This window comes from Camarhynchus parvulus, chromosome 19, assembly GCF_901933205.1.
Source record: "Camarhynchus parvulus chromosome 19, STF_HiC, whole genome shotgun sequence".
In the NCBI taxonomy this organism is placed as follows: Eukaryota; Metazoa; Chordata; class Aves; order Passeriformes; family Thraupidae; genus Camarhynchus; species Camarhynchus parvulus.
Window position 1 is genome coordinate 6,642,033 of NC_044589.1, and position 16,319 is coordinate 6,658,351.

General features: G+C 49.8%; 1 protein-coding gene across 1 annotated transcript in view; it reads right to left on the bottom strand.

Moving 5' to 3' along the window:
- The window catches only part of SMG6 (SMG6 nonsense mediated mRNA decay factor), a 108,178-nt gene that overhangs the window by 86,397 nt on the left and 5,462 nt on the right, over positions 1-16,319 (bottom strand). Inside the window, 7 exon segments of the mRNA XM_030962928.1 lie at positions 10,532-10,744; positions 11,330-11,440; positions 12,128-12,206; positions 12,834-12,940; positions 13,613-13,723; positions 14,400-14,449; positions 14,452-14,591. Of these exon segments, the coding sequence (XP_030818788.1) occupies positions 10,532-10,744; positions 11,330-11,440; positions 12,128-12,206; positions 12,834-12,940; positions 13,613-13,723; positions 14,400-14,449; positions 14,452-14,591 (811 nt within the window).

A 16,319-nucleotide genomic window follows, 5' to 3' on the forward strand; every position in this document is an offset into this window, starting at 1 on the left:
TTCCAGGATCTGGTCTTTATCAAGCGAGGCAAACTTTCTTCAACATCAGCAAAGCATCTGTGGAGCAGAAAGTGGTGTCAGAGTCAAAATAGGCTGCAAGAGACAAGTCCATTAATCAAGAGACCAGATGCAAAACTGCCTGTAACAAATGTGCTGTCTCCACTGGAGTGGAAGGGCCTGGAGCACAGCAGGATGTTCTCCTGAGTCTAAGGGTCTCCTCAGTGACAAGGGGTTGGGATACAGACCACAGAGCCACACAGCTCTGCTCCAAAACACGTACCACACTCATCCCAAATATTTTCAGGGTTTCTTGGGCAGTCAGGCTTTTCCAGGCACAGCTTCCTTGCTGAGAACTGTGTGAAATAACAATCCAGGCACTCAAAACGTGCCATATTCTCACTCCCAGCTCAAGGGTTAGACATACCACGTTAAGATTATTCCTCTTTTTCCACAGGCAGCTCTCTCAGAGCACCCAGCCCAACACTGTTACAGAAATTCCTGAAAAGCCCAGAATGCTGCAGTGGGCTCAACTGGCAGGATAGCAGGAGGAATTTTTACTGCTACAGGTGTAACCCCACCAAAGTGCTGGTGAAAAGGGTTTTGTGCAAATGGCTACCTACATAAAGGTGATGAGACAAAAGGGCTGTTAAAATTATCTGGCATTTCTGCAGCGTTTACAAGGTACCCACAGAGCTGTGGGCAAATTCCAGCTGGGCTAATTACCATAATCACTTCTCTTCATATACCACCTGCAACCACAAATGGATACAGGGCTTGCCTTGGCTGCCTCGTGCCACGTGTTTGGTGCAGGTTTCTGCTTAGCAGAGCAATGTCCTGCCCTCAAATGGATTCATTTCTGTAGCAGTAAAAGCAATTCCAATGAAAATCCCGCTACTTAACATCAGGCACCACACAAATGTAAAATCCAATTTGCTGTGACATGGAAGAGAGAGGGAACCCTGATGCATCATGGCCTTGAGGTATAAAAAAAATTAATTTACAGGTAAAGAGACACTGAGACACTCCTGCAGCTCCCTGGTCTTTTGCAGTGCAGCAGCTCCATGGCTATAAAAGTTACAAGCCATCAACCCAGCAAAGAAAAAGAGGAATTTAAGAAGCTCTCTGGCAAAAGCAGTGAGCTTTTGAGTTCTTCCTTCACCCCAGCAGGGAGCAGGTGAAAGGAAAAATGTTAAGGAAGAAAATTATCTGCTTTAGTAACGTAAAGATCAAGCTATGGTAACTTCACTGGCTCCAGAACAAGTATCTGACTTCTAAATAAATCCAGCATAATTTAGTAACAAATTTACTAGCAGAACGTTCAACTCAACGAAAGCAGGTCGAATAGAATATTTATATGTGTTACTTCCTTTTCAACCAAGCTTGTATCTAAATTTGGTTTCCATGAATTAGTAATATGCAACATTCTTGAAAAAATATTATCATTAAACGAATAAACTGATTCAGTAACCTCTTAAAGAGAGGACTTCAGGGACCCTCACTGAACTGGATGGAAAGAGGATTGGTAGAGACTCACTAGCAACATTTTTAAGCAACAAAAGGAAATTCTGCTGTCAAACTGCCCGTTTGGAGCAGTAAGTAATGGTGGCTACAGAACATTCACACAGGGTTTATTATAACAGCTTCAAAATCTGGGGGTTTCCAGCATCAAATGTCATGTTATTCATCTGGCACCACATGGAAAATGAAGTCTCCAGGAGACTGTGCCCAAGGCAGCTTCTCCACAAAGCCTTTAGGGACCACAATGGCTGAATTCCCAATGCCATGTCCAGCAAAAAGGATTAAACACATCCCTTGGATGAGCCAGCAGAGCAGGGACTGGACAGCACACTCACATCTAAATACAGCCCTGTGGGGGATGGCACTGAAATACTGCATCCAGCTCTGGTGCCCTTCTTTTTAAAAGGATGCTGAAAAATTGGTAAGGATCCAAAAAAACAGCCATAAAAGAGATTCAAAGGCTAGAACTGATGCCTTGCAGTGAAAAATTTCAACAGCTCAATCTGTTCAGTGTTATCAAAATAAGACTGGGAGGAGATTGGATTGCTGGGTGTAAAGTGCCTCCGTGCTACTTAAGGGCTCTTTACGCTTGCAGAAGAGCAAAGCATGGGAACAAACTGGGAACATTCACTCTGTAAATAAGGTAAAAGCATCTCAAAACTAGTGCAGTTATCACTGGAATGAACTCCCCAGGAAAAGGGTGGATTCTCAAGGCTGGATGTCTTTCTGGAAGTACTGCTTTAGCCAAACACGAGTTATTTGGCTTCATATAGAGGTAGCAGGGCGAAATTTAAGGACCTGTGATATACAGGAGATCAGACTAGATGATCTAATGGTCCCTGCTGACCATAAACTCTCTGAATCTATGCAAACATGCCAGAGAGTCCTCAGCTGAGATATCAAGTTCACTTTTGACACAAAACTTTTCACAAATTGGCTCTGGTGCTGCAGGTCGTTTAGGATACAAGCTCAGCTCTTCAAGGCTGCATCTGGTTAAGCACTAAAGCCCAGGCAGAGCTTTCTGTGTCCAGCAGGTAAGGGGGAGGCCACATGTGCACTAAAGCAGCCCCAACCAAAAGCAGCTTATACTCAAACACTCACTGTTTGCCAGGAATAAACAGCATTCACCTTTCTGTGACAGAAAACTGACACAGAGAAATGTGTGATGAATTCTGGTTGTAAGAGATCAGCTGCTAAGGCAGCTCAGGGTGCTGTCAGCCTTCTTCACTACTCCAGAGTAGATTATTTGTGGGGTTAAAGCACAAAAGAGGGAGATTATGTGAGAAATTAAGGGTGAAGACTGAAGAGATGGAACCCTGAAAGGCTTAGCATGGAGTTGGGCCAAGAGAGGAGACATTTGGCCAACAGGCTGAGCAGAGACAGAACCTTCCAGAAGGATGACAGCATTATCTCACGCAGCCTTCACATCCCCACAATGCCCAACCAGGACAACAGGAGCTGCTCCCAGCCAGGCTGCTCCCACAGGTAGGTAGGTGTCCACCCTGCTGCATCTCCCTCTCCACTTGGAATTATGCAGCAGTGAAATCTGCTGGGGAGGAAGAGGAGAGCCAAGGACAGAGGAAATGACAGAGTCCAGCAGGTTCCACTCCCTGATCCTCCGGAAGGAAGTTTCTTTCCTAGTACCCAACTCCACAGTGGATAGGAGCCTGTCTGGAAATGGCTCATTCAACATTGAAGAGGAATAAACATTCCCCATGGCAGAATTAAGAGGTTTGGTTGTGGGATACGAGGTGCCAATCTCAAAAAGTCTACAGCAGACAGCAGGAAATGTTGGCCTGGGCCAATTTCAGACAAAGATCAAGGTTAGACTAACAACAAAAAAAATCTCAAGAGAAATCTCTGTCTACAGCCTTCACCCTGCTCTGGAAAATCTCCCAAATCCTGCTATTAAGATATTTTACTTCCTTTACCAGTACTGCCAATCCTGGCAGCATTCTCATCTCAAGTGCAAAGTCTCCCTCCCAACACCACTGTGCAGCACCAGGATCAGCAAACCCAGCGCTCTGAGAAAGGCCTCGTGTGCAGCAGCAGGAGGGGTTTGGTTACACACAAATCCCTGCCTGATCAGCACCAGCAGGAGAGGAAATGAGGGAAGAGTGACTGACAGGGAAAGGCGGTTTCTGGATGATTGTGTTTGGTTTTGGGGTATGAGAAGCTTGTTGGAACACGAAGTCTCTCTCCCCGCGCCGCAGCCTCTTTGAGCACAGGGATGGAGCAGAGCCCCTCACAAAGCACAAGTCATTGATGTCCTTGTAGTGCTCCCACCTCTGATCCACCACACACATTAGCACCAGATGCCTGCTTGCCAGAAGGAGAACATGCCAGGGTCTCTCTCCCATTCAGGCAACATCAGTCCCTGCCTTGTTCTTCACAGCTAAATCAAACCACCAACTAAAAAGAAGAAGGGGGGGGGAAATTATCAACACCAACTTCTGGAAACTGTTACAAATAGCTCAGTCTTCACTTTCTGGGTAGTGACAAAAGGTCAAGTTGTGCTGGAAAGGATTATTTGGGTTCTACATGACATGAGTGCACAGGCTGGACTGGGCTCTGGTGGAGCAGCACTGAGCATCCACAGCACATCACAAGCCCAGGCAAAGTGGAAGCAGCATTTTCTGCCTGGATTGCTAACACAGGAATTGCAGCTGAGAAGGTTTTTATCAGCAATTTGAAGTGAAAACATAATTTATTAAAAAAATCAAATGCAAGCAGGGATGGTGCACAACTGGCAGGCAAAAAAAGCCAGGGCTGAACTGCATGGCTGAGTGTCACGTCTCAAACCCAGAGAGACCAGGAGTGTGGTTTTGGTGTTTAACCAGTTTCAACTGCAGCCTGGCACTCTTTTACTTCCTCTGCAGAGAACTCTTCTCACTGCTGAGGGAAAGAAAGCAACCTCATCACGCGAAACAAAACGGCTTGAGTAAAAATAAAGCCCCAAGGTGGTTTGGTGGCTGAGGTCATATCAGGAGGCAGAGGGGTTGCAGGCAGGGGAAAGCACTCAGAAATACTCATGTTGCCAACCAAGAAAGAGATTACAGAAAAGGAGGCAGGGCAGAGAATTAATGCAAGTCCAGCAATAAAGAGGCTGACAGGCCTCTTTCACACGCCACCAGCTCCCCCGTGCTCAAAACAGTTTGTAAACTGTTTCCTAAACACAAAGGGAAAAAAAAACCCCAGACCTAGTCCTGACCTCCATGAATGAGTAACCAAACCCAACAGCTTCCTGCAAGCTTGTGGGGGTGAGGAAAATGAGGGCAGGACAGAGGGAACTCCACACTTCTCCCTCTCAAGTCTCACTTTGGGCACAAAGATGAAGGATGCAACAGCTCTTGCTGTTCTCTCATGTGGGTGGTGGATAAAGGCCAGAAATAAGGGAAGGCAGCCCTCAGCTGGTGCCTGGCATTCCCACCCCAGAGAGCATCTCTGCTTCTTGCTCTGCTGCAGGGGAGGCTCAGCAGTGCTGGCAGCTCTGCAGGGCTGTGCATCAGGAGCAGGCTGGGGGGGAAGCACTGCCATCCTCTGACAGCAAGGACAGCCCAGAGCACAGCACACCTCACACAAAATCACCCACTTCAATACTAGAGAGCATCTAACCAGAGAGGGGACAAACTTCCTGACACGAGTCACCCTCCTGTGACAAGGTGATGACACCCTAAGAGCTTGTGTGCATCCCACTGGCTCCTTCCATGAGAAAAACCCCAGGGGACACTCCCTCCCTTTGGGGACACACCTACACCGCTGCTCTGGTGGGGCTCAGATGTTCACCTGCTGTGGGAACAGCTCCAGCAGCAGCACACAGGGCATGTGCAGGCACTGCTGAGCTACTGGGTCCCATTCCCTCCACTCTCTGCACCAGCATCTAGTTTTGGGTTAAAAAACCCCTAAAAGCATGCAAAACTCAGCACATGACATCATGTGCAGCCTGCAGGGTTACCTTTTTGGGGAGCCATGCCCCAGCAGTGGGGGGAAGGCAGCAAGTTTGTGTTTTCACCCTGCCCATGTAAACCACAGGCACAGCCCCAGCTGCCTGGGCTCATTTTCCAGATCACAAGATCCTAAAATGGAACATTCTGAGGGCTTTGCCCACCTGACACCACGGAAGGATCAAATGAGAGAGCCCTGTAGGAGCCCTGCACTTCATCCAGCAAAGATTATTTATAGGAGTCTGCAAAGAAAAGATCAATCTTTCACTGTCCTGAGTGAAACCACCCAACCATGCTGGCAGTGAGGAGAAATGCTCCCACCAGCCTGGCAGGGATGCACCAAAAATAATGAGTTCCCCAAGCAGCCCCTTCTCTGTGCATCTGTATGGAAGAACAACCATCATTACAGCAATACATCATTTCCACTTCTGCCTGCCACTTACCTCTAGCCATGTGTAATGGAACAGAGTAACAAGGTGAGGGGAAGAGCTGAGAGTGGAGGGGGAAGCTCTCAGAAACAGGGGTGTCTGTGGGGTGTATTTGCATGAGCCGTGCTCAGAGACACCCAGCTCACACCACAACAGCCTCTGAACAAAGCAGACACTCCCAGGGAGCAGAGGCAGTGACATCCAGGCAGCCCCAACTCTGAACTCGGGTCACTTCTGCCCCCGTGTGTGACTGGCCCAGGCTCAAGGAGCAGAATGGCCAAGAAACCCCCAGCACAGCTGCTCCCAGACTAAAAGGAGTTTTTATCCCTCCAGATGAAAAGCCCAAGCTCCACCAGATGAAAAACTGCATGGATTGAAACCAGGCAGGAGAAGGAGCCAGCCCAGTCACCCAAGCGGCTGCTGCCCAAGAGGAACAAGAGCACAGAGCAGGAACAACAAACATCACCAAGGAAAAAGGGATGTGAAACATGCAGGAGCTGGCTGGGACAGGGACCCTTTCACTAAGGACACGAGATCTCTGCTGAGGAAGCAGCTTGGGCAGCCCCGAGCTCCTGCATTCCCAAAATTGCCTGTGGTGGTATTTTCTGCTCACTCATGGAAACCCTGGTGCAGAGCTCCACACTCCCTGCTGCTGAGAAGAAAGTCTGGGTAAAGAAATGGAAGTTAAAACCTGCTCTGAATTCCAGAGCAAATGATTCCACCCCAATTTCTCTGCCACTGCAAGGGGCTGCTGCTCCAGGAAAACCCAAAACCTCTATCCCTGACCAGCAGGCTGGAGGAAAATGGGAATGTTCCTGCAGCTGATGCACAGGGCTGTGACAGCAGAGCTTGACTCTGCCCTTTGCTTTCCCAAGAGCTTTTCTGGTGGCCCTACCAAACTTTTGATGGTTCTACAAGACTGACCTCTCACAAAGAGGCTAAGAGACTTAATTCTTTAATGATGATGAAGTATTCAGCCATCTGGAGAGAAGTATTATTCAATTACTGGCCTGCCAAGGGAAAACCTCTCTTCCCTAATCTTAGCTGCAGCAATCTTTATTAGTGCCTGCATGCTGTGTGTAACACAAGGAAGTGTCTACTGCAGAGCACAGGCAGCAGGCAGCAGCAATTGTGAGAACCTTAACTCAGCATTTCCTGACAGGAGTGATTAAAATCTCAAACTCAGTGTAATATTAGCACTTTCTCAAGAGACTGACAGCCCGTTTGCCCTGTTTACTTTACCAATTCACAGCCTGCAGAGCAAACTGCTTACAGTACTATCAGATTTAAGATGAATACAGAGACATGGCAAATGAAACCAGTGGCAGAGAAGAAATGGCAGAGGTTCAGCTCTTCAGCTCACCAACTGCTCACTTGCTCAGCCTCCTTTTTGAGCTTTTCTCATTAGAAGTGCATACAAAGTGACCAGATATTGCCAGGTGAAGGGTCAGCCTGGGCCCCCCTGCCCCTGCACACCCAGAAACGTGCAACGTACAAGAGACCACAGAGAGCAGCTGTCCACAGAATGAAACCCCAAAAGGCTGTGGCCAAAACAGCCAAAACCCTGAGCACAAAACAGCCAGGCTGCAATTCAAACACCTCCTCAGCTTGTTCTGAAACTATCCCTTGTTCTGTGTGCCAGCAGTGCCAAATCCAGTGACAGGGGAAGGGGCCAAACACAGATTTACACCCCTTGGTGTGCACAGGTGGTGTGTTCCTCCAGTTCTGCATCTTCCTAGAAAAGGGAATGGAGCAAACTGTGAAACAGGCGGCTCTGCCAAGCCTCTACCTAAAAGCACAGTGCAAGGCAAACTGCCAGCCCCACACGCCTCCCTCATCCCAGAAATGGCTGTGGTTTGAGCTGGCCTTCTCACCCTTGCCATCCCACATCCCTAACTCCAGCCTGTGGGCTCCTGACCCTGAAATAAAGCAATTCTGGGGTCTTTGTACGGAGCTGCATAAAGGAGAATGAACAGAATCCTGAGCAGAGATGTGTAGCACATGCTGACAGGGACAGCACACACAGCAGCAGGTCCTGGCAGAGCAAATCGTGCAGCACCTCCCCCTAAGTGTGTCATGTCACAGGACTGGCACCTCACCACCTGCACAGTGAAGACAGCGACTACTGAGGACAGAAAACATCCCCAATCGATTTCTTGCCACCTGTAGAACAGCAGCATCCTCACAGTCAAAGCACCTGGGGCTGGGTTTGAAACAAGAGCCTCTGGCTGAGGGGTGCACACAGCCTCTGTCCCACACCCTGCCCAGAATGCATCCAGAGCTGTTATACCTCTACTTGCAGTGTTATATCTGCTGCTGGCATCTGAACTTACCCATTCTGCCCGGCAAAATCCCCTTCTCTGGCCCAGAAACTGAGAGGAGTTTGGGGCATCTCTGAGGGGCTTTAGGAGTTCTGAGTGGTTTAGGATATTCCAGAGGGGAGTTAGGGGTGTCTGAGAGAGTTAAGGACATCCCTGGGGCAGTTTAGGGGGTGTTAAAGTGATTTTGAGGGTGCAGAGGGGTCTCTGACAGTGTTAGGGGGGAATGTGAGGGGATTAAAGGGGTCTGCAAGAGGGTTTAGGATGACAGCATTATCAGGGTTTAGCACATCTCTGAGGGGGTCTCGGGGTGCACTGAGGGGGTTTAGGGCATTTCTGAGGGGGTTAAAGGGGTTTTGTGGGTCTGCAGCAGCTGCCATAAGGCAGCTGAGCACAGCCATCAGGGCCAACACAGAACACAGCCTGCCTCTGCCTCTTCAAGGGCTGAAGCTGGCAAGGAAGGGACTGGGCAGGCAATGACACATTTAGCCTCATTTCCCCAAAATGACACACAAACGCTGGCACACGTCCCCTGGGAGCAGAGCTGTTCCCTTCCTGCCGGCCGGGGATGTGGGACAGAGGTGCTGCCATCCCAGGGCTGCTCCTGCTCCCGTCCTTCCGAGGCCAAACACTGCCACACTGTGGCAGCTCGGGGCTGCTCGGCTCCAAAACACCCGGGGATGCTGCGACGAGCAGGCTAAGAAGCTACAGCTTCAATGAGGAAGGAGCCCAGAGCTTCCCCAAGAGCTGCTGTCTTCATCCAGCCCACGGCTTCACAGCTCGGGAGCTTTGGCAGCGACACAGATTTCAGGTTTCCTCTCCACGTGGTTATTTTGGGTGATATGGCCCCATAAGCAGTTGTGCCAACTCTAGTGCTGCCCCACAGTAGGCACAGGCAGCCTGAGAATAAATATCTTGGCTGCCAAAACCAACAGTGCCCAAGCCCAGGCCCTCAGCTCCCTTTTGCCATTCTATTTCCGCCCTCAGATCCCTTCTGCCATTCTATTTCTGATGGTGTGACTTCTCCATGATCAAAAAGCTCCTACTTTTCAGGAGCCAACGTTTCAAACAGAAAGAAATCAAGACTAATGGTAAATATCAGTCAGTGTGTACAGACAAGCTGCACTTCAGAGAGCACAGACCCCACTGAACAGAGCAAGGGGAAGCTCCAGCACCAAGTGCTGCGCTACAAACACATCCCTGCCTCCCACTTTGCCAGCTGCTACTCTGCCTCCTGTGACAGCACTGCAAAAGAGAAACCCCCACCAGTGCCCCAAAAACACTGACAGCATCTCATGCCAAGCAGCTTCATCTGTGATTGATGGAGAAGCTAAAGCTTGGCACGTTCCTTTCAGTGATGCTGAGGAAGCAAAAGTCCCCAGAAGAGCTGAGGAGAGGGAAAATAACCAAGGGCAGGAACATTTGAAAAATGCTGCAGCAATGTGCCAGAGCTTATCTTTCAAAGCCCCAAAACTTCACCCCAGTTCCACCCAGCTGAAGTCACAAACACGTTACAAAAGCACAAATCTGAGAAGCTTTGGGCCCCACACTGTGCAGGGAAGGTTTTCCCAGTTCTCTTAAACTCCCATCCTTAACAGCCATTTTAGGACAGGCAGCCCAGAGCTCCCTGGCAAATTCTCTTGCAAGTCAAATGTGCCAGAGCAGTGCAAAGATTCCTGGAGGATGAGCTCCCAACCACCACTGCCTTTGCCCGCATTCCTGGGCCTGACAAACAGAGCTCACCCGTGCTCCTCCTACAAGGTACAGCTGGACAGGCCCACAGGAGACACCATCACTTAATTATATTTTTAATTCTTGCAAAAGAAAGGTGCTGGTCTGGCCTCTCAGCAGAGCAAGTTATGCAAATGTAACACCTACACTGGAAATTGAAACCACGGTTTTCCCGTTCTCAGTGATCATCTGGCAATGGGACAAGTGACACACTTCCAGAACAAGCCTCACAACTGCCAGGGTCACTGGTAACCCTGGTCTCCAGCACCTGACCTCATTTCCCACCGGGAACCTCACCCAAGTTAGAGCCCTCAGAGCAGCAGCATTTTACAGCATCTCGTGTTTGTGCCTCTCTCCTGTTCCACATCAGCCACGCCAGCGCGCGCTGCCAAGAAAGAGATGGTAACAACATGCCTTAAACACGAGAGGCACGAGGTCACCAGCTCCTCAGCCTGACCCAGGCACAGCTCCCACAGGGAAAGCCAAAACACTGGAAAATTTAGCAACAGGAAAGCAAAACAGATCCAGTGTCATTCCACTGCATTCCAAAGACATGAGAGCAAGGGCAGCGGCCGCCTTGTGCGGTACTCACGTCGCTGGGGCTGAGGTTCCCAAGCCCGTTGTCCTGCTCAGAATCCCGGCTGGACTCATGGCCCTGGCACGAGCGGGGGTGGGAGGGATGGATCCAGATCTCCAGCCTGGTGGCATCGTCTCCCACTTGTCTCAGTGTGGATTTCTTGCCCTTGCCCCGGCGGTTGGGGCTCACATCCAGCACCTGATGTTTCCTCTGCTCCATCTGCTCGGACTGGGCACACAGGACACATTCGGATCACCCAAGGATCAAGGGTCAGGGGAAATGTATCATTTCCTATTCACAGAAAAATCAGCCCTTTCCCCTGCTTCACAACAACAGTAACTCATGGACATGTCCAGAATTTGGTTCTGGCTCTGCAGGACAGTGCAGGTGAGCAGTTTTCAACTCCAGCTACCACAGGACAAGAAAAGCTGTGTCCAGTCCCAGGAATGTGTGGCAGCCCATGTGCTGTATTTGGGGTGACTCCCCGGGGCACAAAGGCACTGCAGCCTCCCTTATCCATCCCCACACATGTGGGGCACCTATGGAATAAAGCAATGATTGCATGCCAAGGCCATGCTGCAAACCACAGCAACCAACAGCCCTTGCTGAGCTCAGCTGAATCAGTTTGTGACCCAGAAACAAAAGATTCAGCTGCCCAAACCACCCCAAAACCACCATTCTGAAGGCTGCGTCTGTCATAAAATTTTTCTTAGAAGTAGGTAAGGAGTGTCTCCAAGTCTAAAAGCCACCATTCTCTCCATGCTCTGCAGCACAGACAGGTGCAGCACCCCAGAGCCCAGCTCCAAGACTCACCTTGCGTTTTGTCTCCTCAAACAGACTCATCAGGCTCTCCTTGGCAGTGAGGATGGGGTTGCTGGCAGCCAGGCTGCGCATGTAGTAGTACACAGCATCCAGCTTCCTCCTCTGCAAAATACACAACAAAACAAGAACAAATGGCTCAGAGCTGCCACTCCTCTGGGGCATTCAAAGCCCCAGGGCTCCCATGTTTTCCCCTTCTCCCTCCCTCAATACTGCCCGGGACAGACAGACACAGTGAGAAAGGTCATGAAGGAAAGGTGCTTCTGAACTGCTCCACTTTAAACCAGCATCTTCCAGTGTTGGGAACTGGCAGATCCCTGAGCCCCAGCATGATGCTTCCATTATCTGCTGCCACATCTCCCCTGAAGTCATTTTTCCTGCATGGCTGGAGTAGCCAGCACAACTGAAACCCAGGGAAATCACATGTGGATGTTGCTCAGACCAATGCCCACAGGTTCGGTGATAAGACAGCAAACAGATGGCTCTGAGCACAAAAATCTCATGCAAAAAGTGGGCTGTGTTTTCAACTTAAAACAATTACACTCTCAACAGCCCACAAAACAGTCCCCAAAACCCCTGAGGGAGTAGCGTGTCTCTGACAAAGCTGCTTGAAGCCACAGCAGCTGGAATCCACACAGCACATCCTGCCATCAGCCTCTTTTTCCTTTTAAGAAAAAACCCAAACCATCTGAGCACTGCCCTAAACAATGCATTTCTCCACCAGATGGAATCTCCCAGCCATCCCAGAGGCTCTCCCTGTGCCTGCACATCCTTGCCTGAGGAGCATCTTACCGTGTAGATGGCCAGAAGTGCCAGCTGGTTGTACGGGCGGCCATTTTTGGGAGCAATTTGCTGAGCCTTCAGGTACCAGCTGGGGAAGGGAAAAAACAGAGAGAAAAGGTCAATGAAAGCACATGAGGCTGCCTTCCTTGTCCTCAAGGGTGCATAATTCCCCTTGGAATTGGCATTTCTGCAGGGAATTGGCCCTTCCCACAAGTGTCCTCTGCCTGCAGGAGTGAGCACAGACAGTGAGCTGTGCCCATCCTTGGCACTGAGCAAGAGAGGGCAGATCCAGCTGTAGAAGGAAAGAAACATCCCTGGCTAATACCCCAGATAAGCAGGGGGCAACAAGTGCTGATAAGTTCTGATGGAGTGAGAGCATATGGATGCAAGAATCACCAGAAAACACAAGAGCAAATCTACCAGGCTCAGTGGTCTAAACCCTCCCTCCGTGCTGCATGATCAGCACAGGACAATTTCCACCACCTCCATTTCTAGATGGAGGATGACTGGATCTGGCAGCTTGCTCTCTGGAACAGCAAAACCCAGCTACACCTTTCACCTTTACAGGACTGTGATACAACAGAGGAGTAGAAAGACTTTAAAAAGGAAGGGAAAGCCTTCTTTGGCTAGAGACAAGTTCAGGGATGAAATCACACCCAGCCCTGGTGTCCAGAGGCAGAGGCTGTGCTGGAAGGACACAGCAGCTGGTGCCTACCTGCGGGCCTTGCCGTAGTTCGCCGTGTCGTTGGCCTGCTCCCTGTAGCGGCAAATGTCCCCCTGGCAGATCATGCACCTCTGGGCACTGATCAGGGCGTACTTCACCTGCAAAGGAGCAGCCATGGAGCACCTGGGACACAGCCCTGACTCACCTGCAGAGCCAGAGAGCCCACAGGGGCTGTACAGAGCCAACAGGAGGTCAGTGACACACTGAAGGTCTCACAAAAGGGCAGCAGGATGAAATGACAAGGTTCCAAGCCAATCCCCAAAACATCTCCTCTCTGACACAATACCCAACCTCTCCCCAGAAGGGGGTTGTTCAGTCCACGACCAATTTGAGGACAGCTGTTGGATAAACACATCTCTGTGGGAATGGAGCTGGACTAAAATATCCTTTCCCAGCTGTCCCTGCACCTGCACTCACAGCTCAGGGCAACATGTCAGGGAGGCAGCACAACTGCCAGCTTTCCCTCATTATTCTGGATTCCACAGGCAGAAAAAAACCATGTTCAATATCTCAGGAAAGGTCAGGGTGCCTTTGGACACTGCTTTATTAGCTCTGGTCACAGAGCTGGTACAAAACAAGCTCTTTGCAAAGGAAGCTAAGAAATGTTACTGCACCAGAGTGCAGAGTTGTCCAGCAGCTGAGAAAGATTCCCTGCAAACAAACTGGCTCTGTTTGGAGCAGAGCTGCCTGCCCCTTGCATTCAGGCATTCACCTGTGCACCTTGCACAGGATTACCAGGATGAGAAGTCTCCAGGAGGAAGCCAACCTACCATTTTCCTGAGAGGTTTACTGCGGATGGCCATCCCATCCATGTAGTCCTCCAGCTTGAACTGGTAGGAGACCTGCAGCTTCTGGAGGAGGCCATCAAAAAAAGAAGAGCCCTGCAAAACACACACACACATGGATGTTATGATTTTTCTAATGACAAGCACAAAAACACCACACCAGCCCTGCCATGTGCAAGAAAGGAGCTCCAGCTCCCCGAGGTTTGGGCTGTTCCTCTTCAGAACACAACAAGGAGGTTGGGGGATCTCCAGCCTCAGAGGTTTTTAAGACTGAGCTACACAAAATCAGGACTGACTGGATTTAGAGTCTTGCTTTGAGGAGGAGGGTGGACTAAAGGCCTCCAGCAGTTTCTTTTCTCACCCTAATTCTTTAAAACACACCTTCTCAGGTCTGTCAGCCTACCTGGTACAAAGACTAAACTAAGCTGCAGTTTTACAGAATGATTTCCAAGCAAATTTGGTAAAGTTGCCACAAACACCTCCAGGAATGCTTCTGTTTAGCTTCACTTCAGGGCATTTATTTCATTTTAGCTTAAATCAATTTCTAATTAACACAAACACACCAAAACAAACTGGTTTTAATTGTAACAGATGTCTACCTTGACCTACACCTGCCCCACTAAACCATAAAGTTTCTGAGCATCCTCTTTGCATAAGGATGACATGAATAAGATCAAGATGACCAGCTGCCCGATTACACCATCCCTTTCTAAAAACCAGCCAAGCCCACCCAAAGGTTTAGTGGAATCTGGGGATGTTTCTCTCTTCTTACCTCATCTAGAAGCAAGAGCAGTTTGTTCCGAATTTCTTGGGCATTTTCCCCTGAGGGTCCTTGAGGAGCTGCCGGAATTTCTCAATCACCTGGTAAAAAGCATTTTTCCACAGCAACTGGTCCACGTTCTGGGTGTCAGAGAACTCAATATCCATGAGGATGCACCGTTCATAGAGCTGCAGCATCTCCACCCTGCAGCAAAACACAGTCAGGGAGGGGTCAGTGCAACAGCAACTGCCCAGAACACAGGGAACACGTGCTGAACCACCTGCTGCTCACATCCAGCTGCCAGCAGCACTCACTGCCTCCACACACAGCCCCCAGGGAGGTGGGAGCTGCTGCAATCTAACACCCCTTCCTGCTCTGAGAGGGCAAATCCAAAAGGAGCATCTCCCTGGTACAGGTGACTCAAAATGGATCAAGGCTTGGCAAAGAGCAAGGCTGCAGTTTGTCAACAGCAAGGCACAAGTGTCCCCTGATCCAACACAGAGAGCACACACAATGCTCTGAACACACAAGGTCTGGGCCAGGAACCAGAATACAAAGAACCACAGGGCAACAGAGATCTTGCCATTAAAAGGATCCCCACTCCCCTTCCGTCCAACCAAAATACACAGAATACAACAAAATACACACTTCCTCAAAAATGAATGAGCTGGGAACAATGGAAAAAAGCCTCAGAGTCCCAGAAATCACATTCCCCTTCTCAGCTACCTACAGCCCTGCCTGGATGCTGGAGCAGAATTCCTCCCCAAATTTAATAAAATAGCTGCAGGCTAGGAACAGGTCTGAAACACGTGGGGCAAGTTAATGGTAAAGGGGATCCTCAGCTGTTCCTGCCTTATTCCCTATAATCTTTCAAGTACTCAAGAAACAGTAGGAGAGTGTGGATGGTAAAGCCTGGAGTGAAGCCAGATGGCAATGCCTGGAAGAGCCTGATAGGTTAAGAGAAGGATGCTGCTGGCTTCCTGCCCAAAGCACAGAGCCAGGATGGGCTGCCTGACCCTACACAGTCCCCAGACCCTGCACACACACCTGGACAGCACAAACACCAAGGGAACTGGACATTTCCACAGATGGATGTCGGGTAAGAGTCCCCACACAGCTGGGACTGTGTGCACTTGGACACAGGCAGGACACAAGGGGCACTGCCAGCAAGGACAGGGTCAGCTATGCCCACGTTCCCAGGGCAGGGTGGGCTTCCACAGGCCACAGCAGCACTTCAGTGTTTCCTCTCCCTCCACATAATAGCTCTGGGAGACCTCAGCTCCTTGAGGAAGACCTGAAACCTCAAGTGCTGCTTCAATCACAGACATATCCCACCCTGTGGTTTATAGAGCAAGTGCCCAAAACACAGAACAAGCCCTGAAATGAGCTCACTTGCTAGATTTGCTGTCAGTCAGCTCTGAAAAACAGCCTCCAGAGAAGCCCTGCAGACACAGAGATCACAAATAAATGTGAAAGATGCCAAGTAGGAACTTGTTACAGACATATTAACCACCCCCCAGGGCAACAGTGTTACTGCTCTCCTGACAGACTGGCATCACCAGGCTACTCCCACTGGAGTGTCACCACGCTGAGTGGCATCACGAGCAAAACTACACAGCACAGAAAAGGCATTGCCACTGACAGCACCAGGAATACACAAAACACTTCCTGAGCACACACTAAGGATAGGTAAGAAAGCAGAAGTCTGACAACAAACACTGAGAGCACTGGAACTGAGAAACATCAGCTCCAGCAAGAGCCAGAAGAACCAAAAATCTGCAGGAGGTGCTCGTCCTGCTCCTCTGTGTCCCTGCAAGGCATTCACCAAGCACAAGAAGCCACAGGGAAGTAACATCCATCCTCACCCACAGCTTCCTTCCACCACCCACACACCGCTGGCACACAACAAACAGACCCGGCACATCAAAAACT